Source organism: Anomaloglossus baeobatrachus, chromosome 7 (genome assembly GCF_048569485.1).
Source record: "Anomaloglossus baeobatrachus isolate aAnoBae1 chromosome 7, aAnoBae1.hap1, whole genome shotgun sequence".
In the NCBI taxonomy this organism is placed as follows: Eukaryota; Metazoa; Chordata; class Amphibia; order Anura; family Aromobatidae; genus Anomaloglossus; species Anomaloglossus baeobatrachus.
The window spans coordinates 292,580,436-292,607,400 of NC_134359.1; the positions used below are offsets into that span (position 1 = coordinate 292,580,436).

Here is a 26,965-nt window from a genome sequence, read left to right on the forward strand (position 1 = left end):
ACACTGTGTCCGGATGCGGCGCAGACGGTGATCGTTCGCATTAGTCGCTCTGCACCAGATGGCGGTTATATAATATCTGTATGTGATGGACACATGGTGACACTGGAGCAGCACATGATGCTGTGTGATGGAGGGCACACTGATGGCTCTGAGGGTCTCAGGTGATGAAGGGGCTGCATCTCCCCCTCCCTCCAGGCTTGGCCCCCCATTCTCCGGCCTGTGATTGGCTGCTGGCTGCCACACACCCCTGATCTGCCTCATTGGCATTCGCAGGCGGCGCCCCGGCCTGTGTGTGTGCGGGGAGGGGGATGTGACAGCTCTCAGCCGTGTGTGGCAGCGTGGATTGGGTGGGCATCACCTGGCTCTCCGGTGGCCTCAGTGTGAGCAGCTTCCCCGGCTGTCCCAGTGCCTCTATCCTGCCTGTATCCCCAGTATACCCAGTCCTGCATCCTCCCTGCATTCTGCGGATCTGCCCATCACCCCGGCCTCACCTGCCTCCCTCCTGGCATCTTCTCTGCACTGGGCAGGCGGGGAGCCGTCAATCATCCTCCATCCTCTGCTGTCCTCCCTCCTCTCCTGTCCTCCCTCCTTCTGTCTCCATCCCCCTTCTCCTCTCGGATCTCCCCATTCTCTCCCTGTAGCCCTGGAGCGGGGGGCTGCTCTGCAGGTAGAGACCCCGCTCCACCACAGTGCAGCGCCCCCCACCACAGCCCCTCTGCGGGTATATGGACAGGAGCTCCCTGCTGCGCCTCATCCAGGGGCAGGTAAGATACGGGGCCTGGGGGAGGGGAGAAGAGAATGGGGGGCACATAGCATGAGAGGGGCAGGGGGGAGAGACAGCATCTACAGAGTGTATGAGAGACAGGAGGAGAGTGACGGCATCTACTGAGTGTATGAGAGACAGGAGAGTGACAGCATCTACTGAGTGTATGAGAGACAGGAGGAGAGTGACAGCATCTACTGAGCGTATGAGAGACAGGAGGAGAGAGACAGCATCTACTGAGCGTATGAGAGACAGGAGGAGAGTGACGGCATCTACTGAGCGTATGAGAGACAGGAGGAGAGTGACAGCATCTACTGAGTGTATGAGAGACACGAGGAGAGTGACAGCATCTACTGAGCGTATGAGAGACAGGAGGAGAGTGACAGCATCTACTGAGTGTATGAGAGACAGGAGGAGAGAGACAGCATCTACTGAGCGTATGAGAGAGACAGGAGGAGAGTGACAGCATCTACTGAGTGTATGAGAGACAGGAGGAGAGTGACAGCATCTACTGAGCGTATGAGAGAGACAGGAGGAGAGAGACAGCATCTACTGAGCGTATGAGAGACAGGAGGAGAGTGACAGCATCTACTGAGTGTATGAGAGACAGGAGGAGAGTGACAGCTTCTACTGAGTGTATGAGAGACAGGAGGAGAGAGACAGCATCTACTGAGTGTATGAGAGACAGGAGGAGAGTGACAGCATCTACTGAGTGTATGAGAGACAGGAGGAGAGTGACAGCATCTACTGAGTGTATGAGAGACAGGAGGAGAGAGACAGCATCTACTGAGCGTATGAGAGACAGGAGGAGAGAGACAGCATCTACTGAGTGTATGAGAGACAGGAGGAGAGTGACAGCATCTACTGAGTGTATGAGAGACAGGAGGAGAGAGACAGCATCTACTGAGTGTATGAGAGACAGGAGGAGAGTGACAGCATCTACTGAGTGTATGAGAGACAGGAGGAGAGTGACAGCATCTACTGAGCGTATGAGAGACAGGAGGAGAGTGACAGCATCTACTGAGCGTATGAGAGAGACAGCATCTACTGAGCGTATGAGAGACAGGAGGAGAGTGACAGCATCTACTGAGTGTATGAGAGACAGGAGGAGAGTGACAGCTTCTACTGAGTGTATGAGAGAGAAAGGAGGAGAGAGACAGCATCTACTGAGTGTATGAGAGACAGGAGGAGAGAGACAGCATCTACTGAGTGTATGAGAGACAGGAGGAGAGTGACAGCATCTACTGAGTGTATGAGAGACAGGAGGAGAGAGACAGCATCTACTGAGTGTATGAGAGACAGGAGGAGAGTGACGGCATCTACTGAGTGTATGAGAGACAGGAGAGTGACAGCATCTACTGAGTGTATGAGAGACAGGAGGAGAGTGACAGCATCTACTGAGCGTATGAGAGACAGGAGGAGAGAGACAGCATCTACTGAGCGTATGAGAGACAGGAGGAGAGTGACGGCATCTACTGAGTGTATGAGAGACAGGAGGAGAGAGACAGCATCTACTGAGCGTATGAGAGAGACAGGAGGAGAGTGACAGCATCTACTGAGTGTATGAGAGACAGGAGGAGAGTGACAGCATCTACTGAGCGTATGAGAGAGACAGGAGGAGAGAGACAGCATCTACTGAGCGTATGAGAGACAGGAGGAGAGTGACAGCATCTACTGAGTGTATGAGAGACAGGAGGAGAGTGACAGCTTCTACTGAGTGTATGAGAGAGACAGGAGGAGAGAGACAGCATCTACTGAGTGTATGAGAGACAGGAGGAGAGAGACAGCATCTACTGAGTGTATGAGAGACAGGAGGAGAGTGACAGCATCTACTGAGTGTATGAGAGACAGGAGGAGAGAGACAGCATCTACTGAGTGTATGAGAGACAGGAGGAGAGTGACAGCATCTACTGAGTGTATGAGAGACAGGAGGAGAGAGACAGCATCTACTGAGCGTATGAGAGACAGGAGGAGAGAGACAGCATCTACTGAGTGTATGAGAGACAGGAGGAGAGTGACAGCATCTACTGAGTGTATGAGAGACAGGAGGAGAGTGACAGCTTCTACTGAGTGTATGAGAGAGACAGGAGGAGAGAGACAGCATCTACTGAGTGTATGAGAGACAGGAGGAGAGAGACAGCATCTACTGAGTGTATGAGAGACAGGAGGAGAGTGACAGCATCTACTGAGTGTATGAGAGACAGGAGGAGAGAGACAGCATCTACTGAGTGTATGAGAGACAGGAGGAGAGTGACGGCATCTACTGAGTGTATGAGAGACAGGAGAGTGACAGCATCTACTGAGTGTATGAGAGACAGGAGGAGAGTGACAGCATCTACTGAGCGTATGAGAGACAGGAGGAGAGAGACAGCATCTACTGAGCGTATGAGAGACAGGAGGAGAGTGACGGCATCTACTGAGCGTATGAGAGACAGGAGGAGAGTGACAGCATCTACTGAGTGTATGAGAGACACGAGGAGAGTGACAGCATCTACTGAGCGTATGAGAGAGACAGGAGGAGAGTGACAGCATCTACTGAGTGTATGAGAGACAGGAGGAGAGTGACAGCATCTACTGAGTGTATGAGAGACAGGAGGAGAGTGACAGCTTCTACTGAGTGTATGAGAGAGACAGGAGGAGAGAGACAGCATCTACTGAGTGTATGAGAGACAGGAGGAGAGAGACAGCATCTACTGAGTGTATGAGAGACAGGAGGAGAGTGACAGCATCTACTGAGTGTATGAGAGACAGGAGGAGAGAGACAGCATCTACTGAGTGTATGAGAGACAGGAGGAGAGTGACAGCATCTACTGAGTGTATGAGAGACAGGAGGAGAGAGACAGCATCTACTGAGCGTATGAGAGACAGGAGGAGAGAGACAGCATCTACTGAGTGTATGAGAGACAGGAGGAGAGTGACAGCATCTACTGAGTGTATGAGAGACAGGAGGAGAGAGACAGCATCTACTGAGTGTATGAGAGACAGGAGGAGAGTGACAGCATCTACTGAGTGTATGAGAGACAGGAGGAGAGTGACAGCATCTACTGAGCGTATGAGAGAGACAGGAGGAGAGAGACAGCATCTACTGAGCGTATGAGAGACAGGAGGAGAGTGACAGCATCTACTGAGTGTATGAGAGACAGGAGGAGAGTGACAGCTTCTACTGAGTGTATGAGAGAGACAGGAGGAGAGAGACAGCATCTACTGAGTGTATGAGAGACAGGAGGAGAGAGACAGCATCTACTGAGTGTATGAGAGACAGGAGGAGAGTGACAGCATCTACTGAGTGTATGAGAGACAGGAGGAGAGAGACAGCATCTACTGAGTGTATGAGAGACAGGAGGAGAGTGACAGCATCTACTGAGTGTATGAGAGACAGGAGGAGAGAGACAGCATCTACTGAGCGTATGAGAGACAGGAGGAGAGAGACAGCATCTACTGAGCGTATGAGAGAGACAGGAGGAGAGAGACAGCATCTACTGAGCATATGAGAGACAGGAGGAGAGCGACAGCATCTACTGAGCGTATGAGAGACAGGAGGAGAGTGACAGCATCTACTGAGTGTATGAGAGACAGGAGGAGAGAGACAGCATCTACTGAGTGTATGAGAGACAGGAGGAGAGAGACAGCATCTACTGAGTGTATGAGAGAGACAGGAGGAGAGAGACAGCATCTACTGAGCGTATGAGAGACAGGAGGAGAGCGACAGCATCTACTGAGCGTATGAGAGACAGGAGGAGAGTGACGGCATCTACTGAGTGTATGAGAGACAGGAGGAGAGAGACAGCATCTACTGAGTGTATGAGAGACAGGAGGAGAGAGACAGCATCTACTGAGTGTATGAGAGACAGGAGGAGAGTGACAGCATCTACTGAGTGTATGAGAGACAGGAGGAGAGTGACAGCATCTACTGAGTGTATGAGAGACAGGAGGAGAGAGACAGCATCTACTGAGTGTATGAGAGACAGGAGGAGAGAGACAGCATCTACTGAGTGTATGAGAGACAGGAGGAGAGTGACAGCATCTACTGAGTTTATGAGAGACAGGAGGAGAGTGACAGCATCTACTGAGTGTATGAGAGACAGGAGGAGAGAGACAGCATCTACTGAGTGTATGAGAGACAGGAGGAGAGTGACAGCATCTACTGAGTGTATGAGAGACAGGAGGAGAGTGACAGCATCTACTGAGTGTATGAGAGACAGGAGGAGAGAGACAGCATCTACTGAGTGTATGAGAGACAGGAGGAGAGTGACAGCATCTACTGAGTGTATGAGAGACAGGAGGAGAGTGACAGCATCTACTGAGTGTATGAGAGACAGGAGGAGAGTGACAGCTTCTACTGAGTGTATGAGAGAGACAGGAGGAGAGTGACGGCATCTACAGAGTGTATGAGAGACAGGAGGAGAGAGACAGCATCTACTGAGCGTATGAGAGACAGGAGGAGAGAGACAGCATCTACTGAGCGTATGAGAGACAGGAGGAGAGAGACAGCATCTACTGAGCGTATGAGAGACAGGAGGAGAGTGACAGCATCTACTGAGTGTATGAGAGACAGGAGGAGAGAGACAGCATCTACTGAGTGTATGAGAGACAGGAGGAGAGTGACAGCATCTACTGAGTGTATGAGAGACAGGAGGAGAGTGACAGCATCTACTGAGCGTATGAGAGAGACAGGAGGAGAGAGACAGCATCTACTGAGCGTATGAGAGACAGGAGGAGAGTGACAGCATCTACTGAGTGTATGAGAGACAGGAGGAGAGTGACAGCTTCTACTGAGTGTATGAGAGAGACAGGAGGAGAGAGACAGCATCTACTGAGTGTATGAGAGACAGGAGGAGAGAGACAGCATCTACTGAGTGTATGAGAGACAGGAGGAGAGTGACAGCATCTACTGAGTGTATGAGAGACAGGAGGAGAGAGACAGCATCTACTGAGTGTATGAGAGACAGGAGGAGAGTGACAGCATCTACTGAGTGTATGAGAGACAGGAGGAGAGAGACAGCATCTACTGAGCGTATGAGAGACAGGAGGAGAGAGACAGCATCTACTGAGCGTATGAGAGAGACAGGAGGAGAGAGACAGCATCTACTGAGCATATGAGAGACAGGAGAGCGACAGCATCTACTGAGCGTATGAGAGACAGGAGGAGAGTGACAGCATCTACTGAGTGTATGAGAGACAGGAGGAGAGAGACAGCATCTACTGAGTGTATGAGAGACAGGAGGAGAGAGACAGCATCTACTGAGCGTATGAGAGACAGGAGGAGAGTGACGGCATCTACTGAGCGTATGAGAGACAGGAGGAGAGAGACAGCATCTACTGAGTGTATGAGAGACAGGAGGAGAGAGACAGCATCTACTGAGCGTATGAGAGACAGGAGGAGAGTGACAGCATCTACTGAGTGTACGAGAGACAGGAGGAGAGTGACAGCATCTACTGAGTGTATGAGAGAGACAGGAGGAGAGAGACAGCATCTACTGAGCGTATGAGAGACAGGAGGAGAGCGACAGCATCTACTGAGCGTATGAGAGACAGGAGGAGAGAGACAGCATCTACTGAGTGTATGAGAGACAGGAGGAGAGAGACAGCATCTACTGAGCGTATGAGAGACAGGAGGAGAGTGACAGCATCTACTGAGTGTACGAGAGACAGGAGGAGAGTGACAGCATCTACTGAGCGTATGAGAGACAGGAGGAGAATGACAGCATCTACTGAGCGTATGAGAGACAGGAGGAGAGTGACAGCATCTACTGAGTGTATGAGAGACAGGAGGAGAGAGACAGCATCTACTGAGTGTATGAGAGACAGGAGGAGAGACAGCATCTACTGAGTGTATGAGAGACAGGAGCAGAGAGACAGCATCTACTGAGTGTATGAGAGACAAAAGGAGAGACAGCATCTACTGAGTGTATGAGAGACAGGAGGAGAAAGGCAGCATCTACTGAGTCTATGAGAGACAGGAGGAGAGTGACAGCATCTAGGGAGTGTATGAGAGACAGGAGGAGAGACCGCATCTACTGAGTGTATGAGAGACAGGAGGAGAGTGACAGCATCTACTGAGTGTATGAGAGACAAAAGGAGAGACAGCATCTACTGAGTATATGAGAGACAGGAGGAGAGTGACAGCATCTACTGAGTGTATGAGAGACAGGAGGAGAGTGACAGCATCTACTGAGTGTATGAGAGACTGGAGGAGTGAGACAGCATCTACTGAGTGTATGAGAGACAGGAGGAGAGAGACAACATCTACTGAGTGTATGAGACACAGGAGGAGAGTGACAGCATCTACTGAGTGTATGACAGACAGGAGGAGAGAGACAGCATCTACTGAGTGTATGAGAGACAGGAGGAGAGTGATAGCATCTACTGAGTGTATGAGAGACAGGAGGAGAGTGACAGCATCTACTGAGTGTATGAGAGACAGGAGGAGAGTGACAGCATCTACTGAGTGTATGAGAGACAGGAGGAAAGCGACAGCATCTACTGAGTGTATGCGAGACAGGAGGAGAGTGTCAGCATCTACTGAGTGTATGAGAGACAGGAGGAGAGTGACAGCATCTACTGAGTTTATGCGAGACAGGAGGAGAGTGACGTCATCTACTGAGTGTATGAGAGACAGGAGGAGAGTGACAGCATCTACTGAGCGTATGAGAGACAGGAGGAGAGTGACAGCATCTACTGAGCGTATGAGAGACAGGAGGAGAGTGACAGCATCTACTGAGCGTATGAGAGACAGGAGGAGAGAGACAGCATCTACTGAGCGTATAAGAGGCAGGAGGAGAGTGACAGCATCTACTGAGTGTATGAGAGACAGGAGGAGAGTGACAGCATCTACTGAGTGTATGAGAGACAGGAGGAGAGTGACAGCATCAACTGAGTGTATGAGAGACAGGAGGAGAGTGACATCATCTACTGAGTGTATGAGAGACAGGAGGAGAGTGACAGCATCTACTGAGCGTATGAGAGATAGAAGGAGAGTGACAGCATCTACTGAGTGTATGAGAGACTGGAGGAGTGAGACAGCATCTACTGAGTGTATGAGAGACAGGAGGAGAGAGACAGCATCTACTGAGTGTATGAGAGACAGGAGGAGAGAGACAGCATCTACTGAGTGTATGAGAGACAGGAGGAGAGCGACAGCATCTACTGAGCGTATGAGAGACAGGAGGAGAGTGACAGCATCTACTGAGTGTATGAGAGACAGGAGGAGAGAGACAGCATCTACTGAGTGTATGAGAGACAGGAGGAGAGAGACAGCATCTACTGAGTGTATGAGAGAGACAGGAGGAGAGAGACAGCATCTACTGAGCGTATGAGAGACAGGAGGAGAGCGACAGCATCTACTGAGCGTATGAGAGACAGGAGGAGAGAGACAGCATCTACTGAGTGTATGAGAGACAGGAGGAGAGAGACAGCATCTACTGAGCGTATGAGAGACAGGAGGAGAGAGACAGCATCTACTGAGTGTATGAGAGACAGGAGAGTGGCAGCATCTACTGAGTGTATGAGAGACAGGAGGAAAGCGACAGCATCTACTGAGTTTATGCGAGACAGGAGGAGAGTGACGTCATCTACTGAGTGTATGAGAGACAGGAGGAGAGTGACAGCATCTACTGAGCGTATGAGAGACAGGAGGAGAGTGACAGCATCTACTGAGCGTATGAGAGACAGGAGGAGAGTGACAGCATCTACTGAGCGTATGAGAGACAGGAGGAGAGAGACAGCATCTACTGAGCGTATAAGAGGCAGGAGGAGAGTGACAGCATCTACTGAGTGTATGAGCGACAGGAGGAGAGTGACAGCATCTACTGAGTGTATGAGAGACAGGAGGAGAGTGACAGCATCAACTGAGTGTATGAGAGACAGGAGGAGAGTGACATCATCTACTGAGCGTATGAGAGACAGGAGGAGAGTGACAGCATCTACTGAGCGTATGAGAGATAGAAGGAGAGTGACAGCATCTACTGAGTGTATGAGAGACTGGAGGAGTGAGACAGCATCTACTGAGTGTATGAGAGACAGGAGGAGAGAGACAGCATCTACTGAGTGTATGAGAGACAGGAGGAGAGCGACAGCATCTACTGAGCGTATGAGAGACAGGAGGAGAGTGACAGCATCTACTGAGTGTATGAGAGACAGGAGGAGAGAGACAGCATCTACTGAGTGTATGAGAGACAGGAAGAGAGAGACAGCATCTACTGAGTGTATGAGAGAGACAGGAGGAGAGAGACAGCATCTACTGAGCGTATGAGAGACAGGAGGAGAGCGACAGCATCTACTGAGCGTATGAGAGACAGGAGGAGAGAGACAGCATCTACTGAGTGTATGAGAGACAGGAGGAGAGAGACAGCATCTACTGAGCGTATGAGAGACAGGAGGAGAGTGACAGCATCTACTGAGTGTACGAGAGACAGGAGGAGAGTGACAGCATCTACTGAGCGTATGAGAGACAGGAGGAGAATGACAGCATCTACTGAGCGTATGAGAGACAGGAGGAGAGTGACAGCATCTACTGAGTGTATGAGAGACAGGAGGAGAGACAGCATCTACTGAGTGTATGAGAGACAGGAGGAGAGAGACAGCATCTACTGAGTGTATGAGAGACAAAAGGAGAGACAGCATCTACTGAGTGTATGAGAGACAGGAGGAGAAAGGCAGCATCTACTGAGTGTATGAGAGACAGGAGGAGAGTGACAGCATCTACTGAGTGTATGAGAGACAGGAGGATAGACCGCATCTACTGAGTGTATGAGAGACAGGAGGAGAGTGACAGCATCTACTGAGTGTATGAGAGACAAAAGGAGAGACAGCATCTACTGAGTATATGAGAGACAGGAGGAGAGTGACAGCATCTACTGAGTGTATGAGAGACAGGAGGAGAGTGACAGCATCTACTGAGTGTATGAGAGACTGGAGGAGTGAGACAGCATCTACTGAGTGTATGAGAGACAGGAGGAGAGAGACAACATCTACTGAGTGTATGAGAGACAGGAGGAGAGTGACAGCCTCTACTGAGTGTATGAGAGACAGGAGAGTGGCAGCATCTACTGAGTGTATGAGAGACAGGAGGAAAGCGACAGCATCTACTGAGTTTATGCGAGACAGGAGGAGAGTGACGGCATCTACTGAGTGTATGAGAGACAGGAGGAGAGTGACAGCATCTACTGAGCGTATGAGAGACAGGAGGAGAGTGACAGCATCTACTGAGCGTATGAGAGACAGGAGGAGAGTGACAGCATCTACTGAGCGTATGAGAGACAGGAGGAGAGAGACAGCATCTACTGAGCGTATAAGAGGCAGGAGGAGAGTGACAGCATCTACTGAGTGTATGAGAGACAGGAGGAGAGTGACAGCATCTACTGAGTGTATGAGAGACAGGAGGAGAGTGACAGCATCAACTGAGTGTATGAGAGACAGGAGGAGAGTGACATCATCTACTGAGTGTATGAGAGACAGGAGGAGAGTGACAGCATCTACTGAGCGTATGAGAGATAGAAGGAGAGTGACAGCATCTACTGAGTGTATGAGAGACTGGAGGAGTGAGACAGCATCTACTGAGTGTATGAGAGACAGGAGGAGAGAGACAGCATCTACTGAGTGTATGAGAGACAGGAGGAGAGAGACAGCATCTACTGAGTGTATGAGAGACAGGAGGAGAGTGACACCATCTACTGAGCGTATGAGAGACAGGAAGAGAGTGACAGCATCTACTGAGTGTATGAGAGACAGGAGGAGAGAGACAGCATCTACTGAGTGTATGAGAGACAGGAAGAGAGTGACGGCATCTACTGAGTGTATGAGAGAGACAGGAGGAGAGTGACAGCATCTACTGAGTGTATGAGAGAGACAGGAGGAGAGTGACAGCATCTACTGAGTGTATGAGAGACAGGAGGAACGAGACAGCATCTATTGAGTGTATGAGAGACAGGAGGAGAGTGACAGCATCTACTGATCGTATGAGAGACAGGAGGAGAGTGACAGCATCTACTGAGTGTATGAGAGACAGGAGGAGAGTGACAGCATCTACTGAGTGTATGAGAGACTGGAGGAGTGAGACAGCATCTACTGAGTGTATGAGAGACAGGAGGAGAGAGACAGCATCTACTGAGTGTATAAGAGACAGGAGGAGAGTGACAGCATCTACAGAGTGTATGAGAGACAGGAGGAGAGAGACAGCATCTACTGAGTGTATGAGAGACAGGAGGAGAGTGACAGCATCTACTGAGTGTATGAGAGACAGGAGGAGAGAGACAGCATCTACTGAGTGTATGAGAGACAGGAGGAGAGTGACAGCATCTACTGAGTGTATGAGAGACAGGAGGAGAGTGACAGCATCTACTGAGTGTATGAGAGACAGGAGGAGAGTGACAGCATCTACTGAGTGTATGAGAGACAGGAGGAGAGTCACAGCATCTACTGAGTGTATGAGAGACAGGAGGAGAGTGTCAGCATCTACTGAGTGTATGAGAGACAGGAGGAGAGAGACAACATCTACTGAGTGTATGAGAGAGACAGGAGGAGAGAGACAGCATCTACTGAGCGTAGGAGAGAGACAGGAGGAGAGAGACAGCATCTACTGAGTGTATGAGACACAGGAGGAGAGTGACAGCATCTACTGAGTGTATGAGAGACAGGAGGAGAGAGACAGCATCTACTGAGTGCATGAGAGACAGGAGGAGAGTGACAGCATCTACTGAGTGTATGAGACACAGGAGGAGAGTGACAGCATCTACTGAGTGTATGAGAGACAAGAGGAGAGTGACAGCATCTACTGAGTGTATGAGAGACAGGAGAGTGACAGCATCTACTGAGTGTATGAGAGACAAAAGGAAAGCGACAGCATCTACTGAGTGTATGCGAGACAGGAGGAGAGTGACAGCATCTACTGAGTGTATGAGAGACAGGAGGAGAGTGACAGCATCTACTGAGTGTATGAGAGACAGGAGGAGAGTGACGGCATCTACTGAGTGTATGAGAGACAGGAGGAGAGTGAGAGCATCTACTGAGCGTATGAGAGACAGGAGGAGAGTGACAGCATCTACTGAGCGTATGAGAGACAGGAGGAGAGTGACAGCATCTACTGTGTGTATGAGAGACAGGAGGAGAGAGACAGCATCTACTGAGCATATAAGAGACAGGAGGAGAGTGACAGCATCTACTGAGTATATGAGAGACAGGAGGAGAGTGACAATATCTACTGAGTGTATGAGAGACAGGAGGAGAGTGACAGCATCTACTGAGCGTATGAATGACAGGAGGAGATAGACAGCATCTACTGAGTGTATGAGAGACAGGAGGAGAGAGACAACATCTACTGAGTGTATGAGAGACAAGAGGAGAGTGACAGCATCTACTGAGTGTATGAGAGACAGGAGGAGAGTGACAGCATCTACTGAGTGTATGAGAGACAGGAGGAGAGAGACAGCATCTACTGACTGTATGAGAGACAGGAGGAGAGTGACAGCATCTACTGAGTGTATGAGAGACAGGAGGAGAGTGGAAGCATCTACTGAGTGTATGAGAGAGACAGGAGGAAAGTGACAGCATCTACTGAGCGCATGAGAGAGACAGGAGGAGAGAGAAGGCAGCATCTACTGAGTGTATGAGAGACAGGAAAAGAGAGACAGCATCTACTGAGTGTATGAGAGACAGGAGGAAAGTGACGGCATCTACTGAGTGTATGAGAGACAGGAGGAGAGCGACAGCATCTGCTGAGCGTATGAAAGAGACAGGAGGAGAGAGAAGACAGCATCTACTGAGCGTATGAGAGACAGGAGGAGAGAGACAGCATCTACTGAGTGTATGAGAGACAGGAGGAGAGTGTCAGCATCTACTGAGTGTATGAGAGACAGGAGGAGAGTGACAGCATCTACTGTGTGTATGAGAGACAGGAGGAGAGCGACAGCATCTACTGAGTGTATGAGAGACAGGAGGAGAGTGACAGCATCTACTGAGTGTATGAGAGACAGGAGGAGAGTGGAAGCATCTACTGAGTGTATGAGAGACAGGAGGAGAGTGACAGCATCTACTGAGCGCATGAGAGAGACAGGAGGAGAGAGAAGACAGCATCTACTGAGTGTATGAGAGACAGGAAAAGAGAGACAGCATCTACTGAGTGTATGAGAGACAGGAGGAAAGTGACGGCATCTATTGAGTGTATGAGAGACAGGAGGAGAGCGACAGCATCTGCTGAGCGTATGAAAGAGACAGGAGGAGAGAGAAGACAGCATCTACTGAGCGTATGAGAGACAGGAGGAGAGAGACAGCATCTACTGAGTGTATGAGAGACAGGAGGAGAGTGTCAGCATCTACTGAGTGTATGAGAGAGAGGAGGAGAGTGACAGCATCTACTGTGTGTATGAGAGACAGGAGGAGAGCGACAGCATCTACTGAGTGTATGAGAGACAGGAGGAGAGTGACAGCATCTACTGAGTGTATGAGAGACAGGAGAAGAGTGACAGCATCTACAGAGCGTATGAGAGATAGGAGGAGAGTGACAGCATCTACTGAGTGTATGAGAGACTGGAGGAGTGAGACAGCATCTACTGAGTGTATGAGAGACAGGAGGAGAGAGACAGCATCTACTGAGTGTATGAGAGACAGGAGGAGAGAGACAGTATCTACTGAGTGTATGAGAGACAGGAGGAGAGTGACAGCATCTACTGAGCATATGAGAGACAGGAGGAGAGTGACAGCATCTACTGAGTGTATGAGAGACAGGAGGAGAGAGACAGCATCTACTGAGTGTATGAGAGACAGGAGGAGAGTGACGGCATCTACTGAATGTATGAGAGAGACAGGAGGAGAGTGACAGCATCTACTGAGTGTATGAGAGACAGGAGGAGAGTGACGGCATCTACTGAGTGTATGAAAGAGACAGGAGGAGAGAGACAGCATCTACTGAGTGTATGAGAGACAGGAGGAGAGTGACAGCATCTACTGAGTGTATGAGAGACAGGAGGAGAGTGACAGCATCTACTGAGTGTATGAGAGACAGGAGGAGAGTGACAGCATCTACTGAGTGTATGAGAGACTGGAGGAGTGAGACAGCATCTACTGAGTGTATGAGAGACAGGAGGAGAGAGACAGCATCTACTGAGTGTATGAGAGACAGGAGGAGAGTGACAGCATCTACTGAGTGTATGAGAGACAGGAGGAGAGAGACAGCATCTACTGAGTGTATGAGAGACAGGAGGAGAGTGACAGCATCTACTGAGTGTATGAGAGACAGGAGGAGAGTGACAGCATCTACTGAGTGTATGAGAGGCAGGAGGAGAGAGACAGCATCTACTGAGTGTATGAGAGACAGCAGGAGAGTGACAGCATCTACTGAGTGTATGAGAGACAGGAAGAGAGTGACAGCATCTACTGAGTGTATGAGAGACAGGAGAGTGACAGCATCTACTGAGTGTATGAGAGACAGGAGGAAAGCGACAGCATCTACTGAGTGTATGAGAGACAGGAGGAGCGTGACAGCATCTACTGAGTGTACGAGAGACAGGAGGAGAGTGACAGCATCTACTGAGTGTATGAGAGACAGGAGGAGAGAGACAGCATCTACTGAGTGTATGAGAGACAGGAGGAGAGTGACGGCATCTACTGAGTGTATGAGAGACAGGAGGAGAGTGACGGCATCTACTGAGTGTATGAGAGAGACAGGAGGAGAGTGACAGCATCTACTGAGTGTATGAGAGACAGGAGGAGAGTGACAGCATCTACTGAGTGTATGAGAGACAGGAGGAGAGAGACAGCATCTACTGAGTGTATGAGAGACAGGAGGAGAGAGACAGCATCTACTGAGTGTATGAGAGACAGGAGGAGAGAGACAGTATCTACTGAGTGTATGAGAGACAGGAGGAGAGTGACAGCATCTACTGAGTGTATGAGAAACAGGAGGAGAGTGGAAGCATCTACTGAGTGTATGAGAGACAGGAGGAGAGAGACAGCATCTACTGAGTGTATGAGAGACAGGAGGAGAGTGACAGCATCTACTGAGTGTATGAGAGACAGGAGGAGAGAGACAGCATCTACTGAGTGTATGAGAGACAGGAGGAGAGTGACAGCATCTACTGAGTGTATGAGAGACAGGAGGAGAGTGACAGCATCTACTGAGTGTATGAGAGACAGGAGAGTGACAGCATCTACTGAGTGTATGAGAGACAAGAGGAGAGTGACAGCATCTACTGAGCGCATGAGAGAGACAGGAGGAGAGTGAAGACAGCATCTACTGAGTGTATGAGAGACAGGAGGAGAGAGACAGCATCTACTGAGTGTATGAGAGACAGGAGGAAAGTGACGGCATCTACTGAGTGTATGAGAGACAGGAGGAGAGCGACAGCATCTACTGAGTGTATGAGAGACAGGAGGAGAGCGACAGCATCTGCTGAGCGTATGAAAGAGACAGGAGGAGAATGACAGCATCTACTGAGCGTATGAGAGACAGGAGGAGAGTGACAGCATCTACTGAGTGTATGGGAGACAGGAGGAGAGAGACAGCATCTACTGAGTGTATGAGAGACAGCAGGAGAGTGACGGCATCTACTGAGTGTATGAGAGAGAGAGGAGGAGAGTGACAGCATATACTGAGTGTATGAGAGACAGGAGGAGAGTGACGGCATCTACTGAGTGTATGAAAGAGACAGGAGGAGAGAGACAGCATCTACTGAGTGTATGAGAGACAGGAGGAGAGTGACAGCATCTACTGAGCGTATGAGAGACAGGAGGAGAGTGACAGCATCTACTGAGTGTATGAGAGACAGGAGGAGAGTGACAGCATCTACTGAGTGTATGAGAGACAGGAGGAGAGAGACAACATCTACTGAGTGTATGAGAGACAGGAGGAGAGTGACAGCATCTACTGAGTGTATGAGAGACAGGAGGAGAGTGACAGCATCTACTGAGTGTATGAGAGACAGGAGGAGAGAGACAGCATCTACTGAGTGTATGAGAGACAGGAGGAGAGTGACAGCATCTACTGAGTGTATGAGAGACAGGAGGAGAGTGGAAGCATCTACTGAGTGTATGAGAGAGACAGGAGGAGAGTGACAGCATCTACTGAGCGCATGAGAGAGACAGGAGGAGAGAGAAGACAGCATCTCCTGAGTGTATGAGAGACAGGAAAAGAGAGACAGCATCTACTGAGTGTATGAGAGACAGGAGGAAAGTGACGGCATCTACTGAGTGTATGAGAGACAGGAGGAGAGCGACAGCATCTGCTGAGCGTATGAAAGAGACAGGAGGAGAGAGAAGACAGCATCTACTGAGCGTATGAGAGACAGGAGGAGAGAGACAGCATCTACTGAGTGTATGAGAGACAGGAGGAGAGTGTCAGCATCTACTGAGTGTATGAGAGACAGGAGGAGAGTGACAGCATCTACTGTGTGTATGAGAGACAGGAGGAGAGCGACAGCATCTACTGAGTGTATGAGAGACAGGAGGAGAGTGACAGCATCTACTGAGTATATGAGAGACAGGAGAAGAGTGACATCATCTACTGAGTGTATGAGAGACAGGAGGAGAGTGACACCATCTACTGAGTGTATGAGAGACAGGAGGAGAGTGACAGCATCTACAGAGCGTATGAGAGATAGGAGGAGAGTGACAGCATCTACTGAGTGTATGAGAGACTGGAGGAGTGAGACAGCATCTACTGAGTGTATGAGAGACAGGAGGAGAGAGACAGCATCTACTGAGTGTATGAGAGACAGGAGGAGAGTGACAGCATCTACTGAGCGTATGAGAGACAGGAGGAGAGTGACAGCATCTACTGAGTGTATGAGAGACAGGAGGAGAGAGACAGCATCTACTGAGTGTATGAGAGACAGGAGGAGAGTGACGGCATCTACTGAATGTATGAGAGAGACAGGAGGAGAGTGACAGCATCAACTGAGTGTATGAGAGACAGGAGGAGAGTGACGGCATCTACTGAGTGTATGAAAGAGACAGGAGGAGAGAGACAGCATCTACTGAGTGTATGAGAGACAGGAGGAGAGTGACAGCATCTACTGAGTGTATGAGAGGCAGGAGGAGAGAGACAGCATCTACTGAGTGTATGAGAGACAGCAGGAGAGTGACAGCATCTACTGAGTGTATGAGAGACAGGAAGAGAGTGACAGCATCTACTGAGCGTATGAGAGACAGGAGGAGAGAGACAGCATCTACTGAGTGTATGAGAGACAGGAGAGTGACAGCATCTACTGAGTGTATGAGAGACAGGAGGAGAGTGACGGCATCTACTGAGTGTATGAGAGACAGGAGGAAAGCGACAGCATCTACTGAGTGTATGAGAGACAGGAGGAGCGTGACAGCATCTACTGAGTGTATGAGAGACAGGAGGAGAGTGACAGCATCTACTGAGTGTATGAGAGACAGGAGGAGAGTGACAGCATCTACTGAGTGTATGAGAGACAGGAGGAAAGCGACAGCATCTACTGAGTGTATGAGAGACAGGAGGAGCGTGACAGCATCTACTGAGTGTATGAGAGACAGGAGGAAAGCGACAGCATCTACTGAGTGTATGAGAGACAGGAGGAGCGTGACAGCATCTACTGAGTGTATGAGAGACAGGAGGAGAGTGACAGCATCTACTGAGTGTATGAGAGACAGGAGGAGAGAGACAGCATCTACTGAGTGTATGAGAGACAGGAGGAGAGTGACGGCATCTACTGAGTGTATGAGAGACAGGAGGAGAGTGACGGCATCTACTGAGTGTATGAGAGAGACAGGAGGAGAGTGACAGCATCTACTGAGTGTATGAGAGACAGGAGGAGAGTGGAAGCATCTACTGAGTGTATGAGAGACAGGAGGAGAGAGACAGCATCTACTGAGTGTATGAGAGACAGGAGGAGAGTGACAGCATCTACTGAGTGTATGAGAGACAGGAGGAGAGTGACGGCATCTACTGAGTGTATGAAAGACAGGAGGAGAGTGACGGCATCTACTGAGTGTATGAGAGAGACAGGAGGAGAGTGACAGCATCTACTGAGTGTATGAGAGACAGGAGGAGAGAGACAGCATCTACTGAGTGTATGAGAGACAGGAGGAGAGTGACGGCATCTACTGAGTGTATGAGAGACAGGAGGAGAGTGACGGCATCTACTAAGTGTATGAGAGAGACAGGAGGAGAGTGACAGCATCTACTGAGTGTATGAGAGACAGGAGGAGAGTGGAAGCATCTACTGAGTGTATGAGAGACAGGAGGAGAGAGACAGCATCTACTGAGTGTATGAGAGACAGGAGGAGAGTGACGGCATTTACTGAGTGTATGAGAGACAGGAGGAGACTGACGGCATCTACTGAGTGTATGAGAGAGACAGGAGGAGAGTGACAGCATCTACTGAGTGTATGAGAGACAGGAGGAGAGTGGAAGCATCTACTGAGTGTATGAGAGACAGGAGGAGAGAGACAGCATCTACTGAGTGTATGAGAGACAGGAGGAGAGTGACAGCATCTACTGAGTGTATGAGAGACAGGAGGAGAGAGACAGCATCTACTGAGTGTATGAGAGACAGGAGGAGAGAGACAGCATCTACTGAGTGTATGAGAGACAGGAGGAGAGAGACAGCATCTACTGAGTGTATGAGAGACAGGAGGAGAGTGACGGCATCTACTGAGTGTATGAGAGACAGGAGGAGAGTGACGGCATCTACTAAGTGTATGAGAGAGACAGGAGGAGAGTGACAGCATCTACTGAGTGAATGAGAGACAGGAAGAGAGTGACAGCATCTACTGAGTGTATGAGAGAGACAGGAGGAGAGTGGAAGCATCTACTGAGTGTATGAGAGACAGGAGGAGAGAGACAGCATCTACTGAGTGTATGAGAGACAGGAGGAGAGAGACAGCATCTACTGAGTGTATGAGAGACAGGAGGAGAGTGACACTCAGACAGAGATTAAAAATAAAAAAAGAGAAAAGTTTATGAGAGATAAAAAAGATTACGAAATGGAACAAATTTTCTGTTGGACAAAAGATCGCACTAAAAATTATAAAAGAAAACCTTATATAAAAAAACAAAAAATTGGGTAACCAGGAAAGAGGGTACTGGACCACTGAATCGGAGTCTAGTGGCTCGGAGGATGTGGTTCCAGGCCCCTCTAGAACGGTGACCCCTCAAGTTGGGCCAAATCCTGCCCCTTTAGGAAACGCATCCGTAGGGGGGGCAGGAAGAGGCACAAGGGGAAGAGGTCACAAGAGAAAATTTGTCTCATGGAAGAATTAGAATATTTGTCACCCTCTCTCTCCTTCTGCCAGTAATGTTGTTAACCTGTCTGAACATGTGTTGACCGATGATATGGTAGCCGTCCTATCTAGAGGTTTAAATTTTTGCGTGCCAGAAGAGTTTGATTTTTCTGAATTCAGAATTGATTTATATAAAGCCACAAGGAAAATGCACTTGCATAAGTTTTTTCACCAGACGTCGACCACTTCCACTATAGTCCCTGAGGGTCACCAACCTTGCACAACTGAGGGGTGCGATTGGGATTTCACGGGGGCTTTTGACTCCACTGTAACCCAGGCTGCTGGTTTGCTGTTGAGTCTGAATGACCCCGAGGGCGAAAAGCCTTTTGACCCAGGTGGTGACACTAATGAATGTGGTAGATTCACTAAGGGGGTAAAATCTAATTTTTTCCCCCCGGTGGCCCATGGTAATTTAATCGATGTGTTTCAGGAAGCAGTTGTCAAGGATGTGGAGGCATTGCTATATCCCAAAATGGATAATAATCTTAATGAGGGAGAAGCGGCAGCGGTAAAAATAATGCGCACGTGGAATGACACAGTATTCCGCCAAGCGGATAAAGGCGGTAATATTGTGTTGTTAACGCGCACCGCTTATATTAAAGAATGCTTAAGGCATCTGCAGGATCGTGATACATACACTCCCTTACAATCTAACCCCATTACTGAGTATAAAAAGCAATTAACACGCTTATTGGGGAGATATGTAACACTCGGTTTTCTCACTAGCACTCAGGTCGAAAAATTAATTCCAGAATTTCCCACAAAACCCCATTGGTATGCTATACCTAAGATACACAAAGATAGTGTCAACCCCCCTGGCCGCCCGATAGTGGCTGGCATCGGTTCGTTAACTGAGCCGTTGTCCCACTATCTTGATTGGTTATTGAGGCCTCTGATGGAAAGAATCCCTTCCTATGTGAAGGATAGTAACGATTTTATATCTTTGTTGAGAGGTTTTGATTGGCAGGAGGGGTTTAATCTTGTGTCCATCGATGTGGAAAGCCTGTATACACGGATACCCCAGAACCTGGGTGTACAGGCAGTGAGGGAGACAGTGGCTCGCAGTGGAAAAACGCAGTTGTATTGCGATTTTGTAGGTGAAGCTTTGAATTTTGTGCTTTCAAAAAACGCATTCATGTTCCTGGATAAATGGTACGTCCAGTGCGGGGGTACTGCAATGGGTACCCCCGTATCGTGCGCTATGGCTAATATTTTTTTGGTTTTTTTGAGAGCGTATACGTTTTCGTTAGCACAAACCCATTTCTCAAGCACGTGAAGTTGTTCCTCAGATATGTGGACGACATATTCATGGTGTGGGATGGTACAGAGGAGGAGTTCACAGGTTTTGTCACCTACCTTAATAGTACAAACACCATGAATATGTCGTTTACATCATGTTTTGGAGGCAACGTTATAACATTTTTGGATATAGAGGTAGAAGTGAAAGAAGGGTTAATATTGACAAGGATGTATAGGAAACCAACTGCCTCTAACTCGTTACTGCACTTTCAGAGTGCCCACCCCACTCATACTAAAGTAGCTTTACCCTACTCTCAGTTTTTGACACTAAGGAGGATCAATAATGTAAAAGAGATTTTTGAAGAACAAGCTGGGGATTTAAGATCAAGGTTATTGGCACGGGGTTACCCTAGTACACTAATTGATTCTGCGTATGAGAAGGCGTGTTCTGAGAGTTCTGAAAATCTATGGGTCAGCCAATCTTCTGGTGCTGGAAAATTGTCACATAGTCAGGCAAAGGCAAAAAAGGTGAGAAAAATGAACAATGCCGTAAATAGGTTTATGTTCAGTTTTAGGTTTGGCCCCTTAGATGGAGTAATAAAAAAAGCCATAAAAAAGAATTGGCATATCCTTGCCAACGACCCGGATCTAAAGAGTATGACAGATGCAGGACCCCTAGTCTCTTATAGACGGTGCAATAATTTGAGAGATCTGCTGGTGAAAAACAGGGTGACCTGTCAGTCCACATGGCTCGAAAAATGTTCGCCCGTTGGGAATTTTCGCTGCGGTCACTGCAAGTTTTGCGCCTTACATCTCACCAGTACATCTCTTCAAATTGGTTCCTTTTCTCACCAGGTCAGGCAGTTTATTTCCTGCAAGACGAAGTATGTGGTTTATGTGATTGTATGCCCCTGTGGAAGATTTTATATAGGGAAGACAATAAGGTGCATGTACATACGCTTTAGGGAGCACTATAAATCGATTTCCACAGGTAAAGGTTCTCCTAGGCTAATAGAACACATTCGCACAGCACATGAAGGTAATCCCAACATCTTGCGCTTTGCAGGACTAGTCCAGGTTTCCCTGCCTCCACAAGGGGGCGATCTCCATAAGTTATTGCTACATAAAGAAGCAAGTATGATAATAAAATTTGGAGCGCAGGGAAACCTGGGTTTGAATGACCGTAACGACCTAGCGGTATTCTTATAATATCGGCTTGCATAAAACTGATTTTTTGCAAATTATTTTCGAGTGATGGATTCATTTTGGATCTTTTGATAAATGAGTGGTTATGTCATTAAAAAGAATAATATGAACATAAGGGGTTATGTATTGATATGACATTGATAAATGCCTCTGTACCTTTCAGGTGAATTTTTTCCTTTTTTTTCCCCTGTTTTCATGTTTGTTTTTGAAATGTGTGTTACATTGATTGTCTGACCATGTTTTAAATGGGATGTGTTGTCTGCACTTATGTTAATCACTATCATGTGTGCATTCCTCTGTTTTTAATGTGCGGTGATGTGGCCTGGATGCACTCCCCTTTATAAGGTGCGTGCGGCCATTCCCCGACGTGGACCCGTAGAAGTCTGGCTTACAGACGAAACGGCCGTCGTCCTTTGGAGGGACTCGCATCCTAGTCACCTCCCGCATTTTTATCTGCACCGATGAAAAGAACGCTTGAATAAAAAAGAGAGACAGCATCTCCTGAGTGTAAGAGAGACAGCAGGAGAGTGACAGAATCTACTGAGTGTATGAGAGACAGGAAGAGAGTGACAGCATCTACTGAGTGTATGAGAGACAGGAGGAGAGTGACAGCATCTACTGAGTGTATGAGAGACAGGAAGAGAGTAACAGCATCTACTGAGTGTATGAGAGACAGGAGGAGAGTGACAGCATCTACTGAGTGTATGAGAGACAGGAGGAGAGTGACAGCATCTACTGAGTGTATGAGAGACAGGAAGAGAGTGACAGCATCTACTGAGTGTATGAGAGACAGGAGGAGAGTGACAGCATCTACTGATTGTATGAGAGACAGGAAGAGAGTGACAGCATCTACTGAGTGTATGAGAGACAGGAGGAGAGTGACAGCATCTACTGAGTGTATGAGAGACAGGAGGAGAGTGACAGCATCTACTGAGTGTATGAGAGACAGGAGGAGAGTGACAGCATCTACTGAGTGTATGAGAGACAGGAGAGTGACAGCATCTACTGAGTGTATGAGAGACAGGAGGAGAGTGACAGCATCTACTGAGTGTATGAGAGACAGGAGAGTGACAGCATCTACTGAGTGTATGAGAGACAGGAGGAAAGCGACAGCATCTACTGAGTGTTTGAGAGACAGGAGGAAAGCGACAGCATCTACTGAGTGTATGAGAGACAGGAAGAGAGTGACAGCATCTACTGAGTGTATGAGAGACAGGAGGAGAGTGACAGCATCTACTGAGTGTATGAGAGACAGGAAGAGAGTGACAGCATCTACTGAGTGTATGAGAGACAGGAGGAGAGTGACAGCATCTACTGAGTGTATGAGAGACAGGAGGAGAGTGACAGCATCTACTGAGTGTATGAGAGACAGGAGGAGAGTGACAGTATCTACTGAGTGTATGAGAGACAGGAGAGTGACAGCATCTACTGAGTGTATGAGAGACAGGAGGAGGGTGACAGCATCTACTGAGTGTATGAGAGACAGGAGGAGAGTGACAGCATCTACTGAGTGTATGAGAGACAGGAAGAGAGTGACAGCATCTACTGAGTGTATGAGAGACAGGAGGAGAGTGACAGCATCTACTGAGTGTATGAGAGACAGGAGGAGAGTGACAGCATCTACTGAGTGTATGAGAGACAGGAGGAGAGTGACAGCATTTACTGAGTGTATGAGAGACAGGAGAGTGACAGCATCTACTGAGTGTATGAGAGACAGGAGGAGAGTGACAGCATCTACTGAGTGTATGAGAGACAGGAGAGAGTGACAGCATCTACTGAGTGTATGAGAGACAGGAGGAAAGCGACAGCATCTACTGAGTGTATGAGAGACAGGAGGAAAGCGACAGCATCTACTGAGTGTATGAGAGACAGGAAGAGAGTGACAGCATCTACTGAGTGTATGAGAGACAGGAGGAGAGTGACAGCATCTACTGAGTGTATGAGAGACAGGAGGAAAGTGACAGCATCTACTGAGTGTATGAGAGACAGGAGGAGAGTGACAGCATCTACTGAGTGTATGAGAGACAGGAGAGTGACAGCATCTACTGAGTGTATGAGAGACAGGAGGAGAGTGACAGCATCTACTGAGTGTATGAGAGACAGGAGAGTGACAGCATCTACTGAGTGTATGAGAGACAGGAGGAAAGCGACAGCATCTACTGAGCGTATGAGAGACAGGAGGAGTGTGACAGCATCTACTGAGTGTATGAGAGACAGGAGGAGAGTGACAGCATCTACTGAGTGTATGAGAGACAGGAGGAGAGAGACAGCATCTACTGAGTGTATGAGAGACAGGAGGAGAGCGACAGCATCTACTGAGAGTATGAGAGACAGGAAGAGAGTGACAGCATCTACTGAGCGTATGAGAGACAGGAGGAGAGTGACAGCATCTACTGAGTGTATGAGAGACAGGAGGAAAGTGACGGCATCTACTGAGTGTATGAGAGAGACAGGAGGAGAGTGACAGCATCTACTGAGTGTATGAGAGACAGGAGGAGAGAGACAGCATCTACTGAGTGTATGAGAGACAGGAGGAGAGCGACAGCATCTACTGAGAGTATGAGAGACAGGAAGAGAGTGACAGAATCTACTGAGTGTATGAGAGACAGGAGGAGAGTGACGGCATCTACTGAGTGTATGAGAAACAGGAGGAGAGTGACGGCATCTACTGAGTGTATGAGAGAGACAGGAGGAGAGTGACAGCATCTACTGAGTGTATGAGAGACAGGAGGAGAGTGACAGCATCTACTGAGTGTATGAGAGACAGGAGGAGAGTGGAAGCATCTACTGAGTGTATGAGAGACAGGAGGAGAGAGACAGCATCTACTGAGTGTATGAGAGACAGGAGGAGAGTGACAGCATCTACTGAGTGTATGAGAGACAGGAGGAGAGAGACAGCATCTACTGAGTGTATGAGAGACAGGAGGAGAGTGACAGCATCTACTGAGTGTATGAGAGACAGGAGGAGAGTGACAGCATCTACTGAGTGTATGAGAGACAGGAGAGTGACAGCATCTACTGAGTGTATGAGAGACAAGAGGAGAGTGACAGCATCTACTGAGCGCATGAGAGAGACAGGAGGAGAGAGAAGACAGCATCTACTGAGTGTATGAGAGACAGGAGGAGAGAGACAGCATCTACTGAGTGTATGAGAGACAGGAGGAAAGTGACGGCATCTACTGAGTGTATGAGAGACAGGAGGAGAGCGACAGCATCTACTGAGTGTATGAGAGACAGGAGGAGAGTGACAGCATCTACTGAGTGTATGAGAGACAGGAGGAGAGAGACAGCATCTACTGAGTGTATGAGAGACAGGAGGAGAGAGACAGCATCTACTGAGTGTATGAGAGACAGGAGGAGAGAGACAGTATCTACTGAGTGTATGAGAGACAGGAGGAGAGTGACAGCATCTACTGAGTGTATGAGAGACAGGAGGAGAGTGGAAGCATCTACTGAGTGTATGAGAGACAGGAGGAGAGAGACAGCATCTACTGAGTGTATGAGAGACAGGAGGAGAGTGACAGCATCTACTGAGTGTATGAGAGACAGGAGGAGAGAGACAGCATCTACTGAGTGTATGAGAGACAGGAGGAGAGTGACAGCATCTACTGAGTGTATGAGAGACAGGAGGAGAGTGACAGCATCTACTGAGTGTATGAGAGACAGGAGAGTGACAGCATCTACTGAGTGTATGAGAGACAAGAGGAGAGTGACAGCATCTACTGAGCGCATGAGAGAGACAGGAGGAGAGAGAAGACAGCATCTACTGAGTGTATGAGAGACAGGAGGAGAGTGACAGCATCTACTGAGTGTATGAGAGACAGGAGGAGAGAGACAGCATCTACTGAGTGTATGAGAGACAGGAGGAGAGTGACAGCATCTACTGAGTGTATGAGAGACAGGAGGAGAGTGACAGCATCTACTGAGTGTATGAGAGACAGGAGAGTGACAGCATCTACTGAGTGTATGAGAGACAAGAGGAGAGTGACAGCATCTACTGAGCGCATGAGAGAGACAGGAGGAGAGAGAAGACAGCATCTACTGAGTGTATGAGAGACAGGAGGAGAGAGACAGCATCTACTGAGTGTATGAGAGACAGGAGGAAAGTGACGGCATCTACTGAGTGTATGAGAGACAGGAGGAGAGCGACAGCATCTACTGAGTGTATGAGAGACAGGAGGAGAGCGACAGCATCTGCTGAGCGTATGAAAGAGACAGGAGGAGAATGACGGCATCTACTGAGTGTATGAGAGACAGGAGGAGAGTGACAGCATCTACTGAGTGTATGAGAGAGACAGGAGGAGAGTGACAGCATCTACTGAGTGTATGAGAGACAGGAGGAGAGTGACAGCATCTACTGAGTGTATGAGAGACTGGAGGAGTGAGACAGCATCTACTGAGTGTATGAGAGACAGGAGGAGAGAGACAGCATCTACTGAGTGTATGAGAGACAGCAGGAGAGTGACGGCATCTACTGAGTGTATGAGAGAGACAGGAGGAGAGTGACAGCATCTACTGAGTGTATGAGAGACAGGAGGAGAGTGACAGCATCTACTGAGTGTATGAGAGACTGGAGGAGTGAGACAGCATCTACTGAGCGTATGAGAGACAGGAGGAGAGAGACAGCATCTACTGAGTGTATGAGAGACAGCAGGAGAGTGACGGCATCTACTGAGTGTATGAGAGAGACAGGAGGAGAGTGACAGCATCTACTGAGTGTATGAGAGACAGGAGGAGAGTGACGGCGTCTACTGAGTGTATGAAAGAGACAGGAGGAGAGAGACAGCATCTACTGAGTGTATGAGAGACAGGAGGAGAGTGACAGCATCTACTGAGCGTATGAGAGACAGGAGGAGAGTGACAGCATCTACTGAGTGTATGAGAGACAGGAGGAGAGTGACAGCATCTACTGAGTGTATGAGAGACTGGAGGAGTGAGACAGCATCTACTGAGTGTATGAGAGACAGGAGGAGAGAGACAGCATCTACTGAGTGTATGAGAGACAGGAGGAGAGTGACAGCATCTACTGAGTGTATGAGAGACAGGAGGAGAGAGACAGCATCTACTGAGTGTATGAGAGACAGGAGGAGAGTGACAGCATCTACTGAGTGTATGAGAGACAGGAGGAGAGTGGAAGCATATACTGAGTGTATGAGAGAGACAGGAGGAGAGTGACAGCATCTACTGAGTGTATGAGAGACAGGAAAAGAGAGACAGCACCTACTAAGTGTATGAGAGACAGGAGGAAAGTGACGGCATCTACTGAGTGTATGAGAGACAGGAGGAGATCGACAGGATCTGCTGAGCGTATGAAAGAGACAGGAGGAGAGAGAAGACAGCATCTACTGAGCGTATGAGAGACAGGAGGAGAGAGACAGCATCTACTGAGTGTATGAGAGACAGGAGGAGAGTGTCAGCATCTACTGAGTGTATGAGAGACAGGAGGAGAGTGACAGCATCTACTGTGTGTATGAGAGACAGGAGGAGAGCGACAGCATCTACTGAGTGTATGAGAGACAG

General features: G+C 48.7%; 1 protein-coding gene across 1 annotated transcript in view; it reads left to right on the forward strand.

The window, feature by feature from the left end:
• Nucleotides 1-337: 337 nt before the first annotated feature.
• The window catches only part of RHBDL1 (rhomboid like 1), an 81,589-nt gene continuing 54,961 nt past the window's right edge, over nt 338-26,965 (forward strand). Inside the window, exon 1 of the mRNA XM_075318447.1 lies at nt 338-764. Coding sequence (XP_075174562.1) covers nt 726-764 — 39 coding nt within the window. The 5' untranslated portion in view covers nt 338-725. The remainder of the gene's footprint in view (nt 765-26,965) is intronic.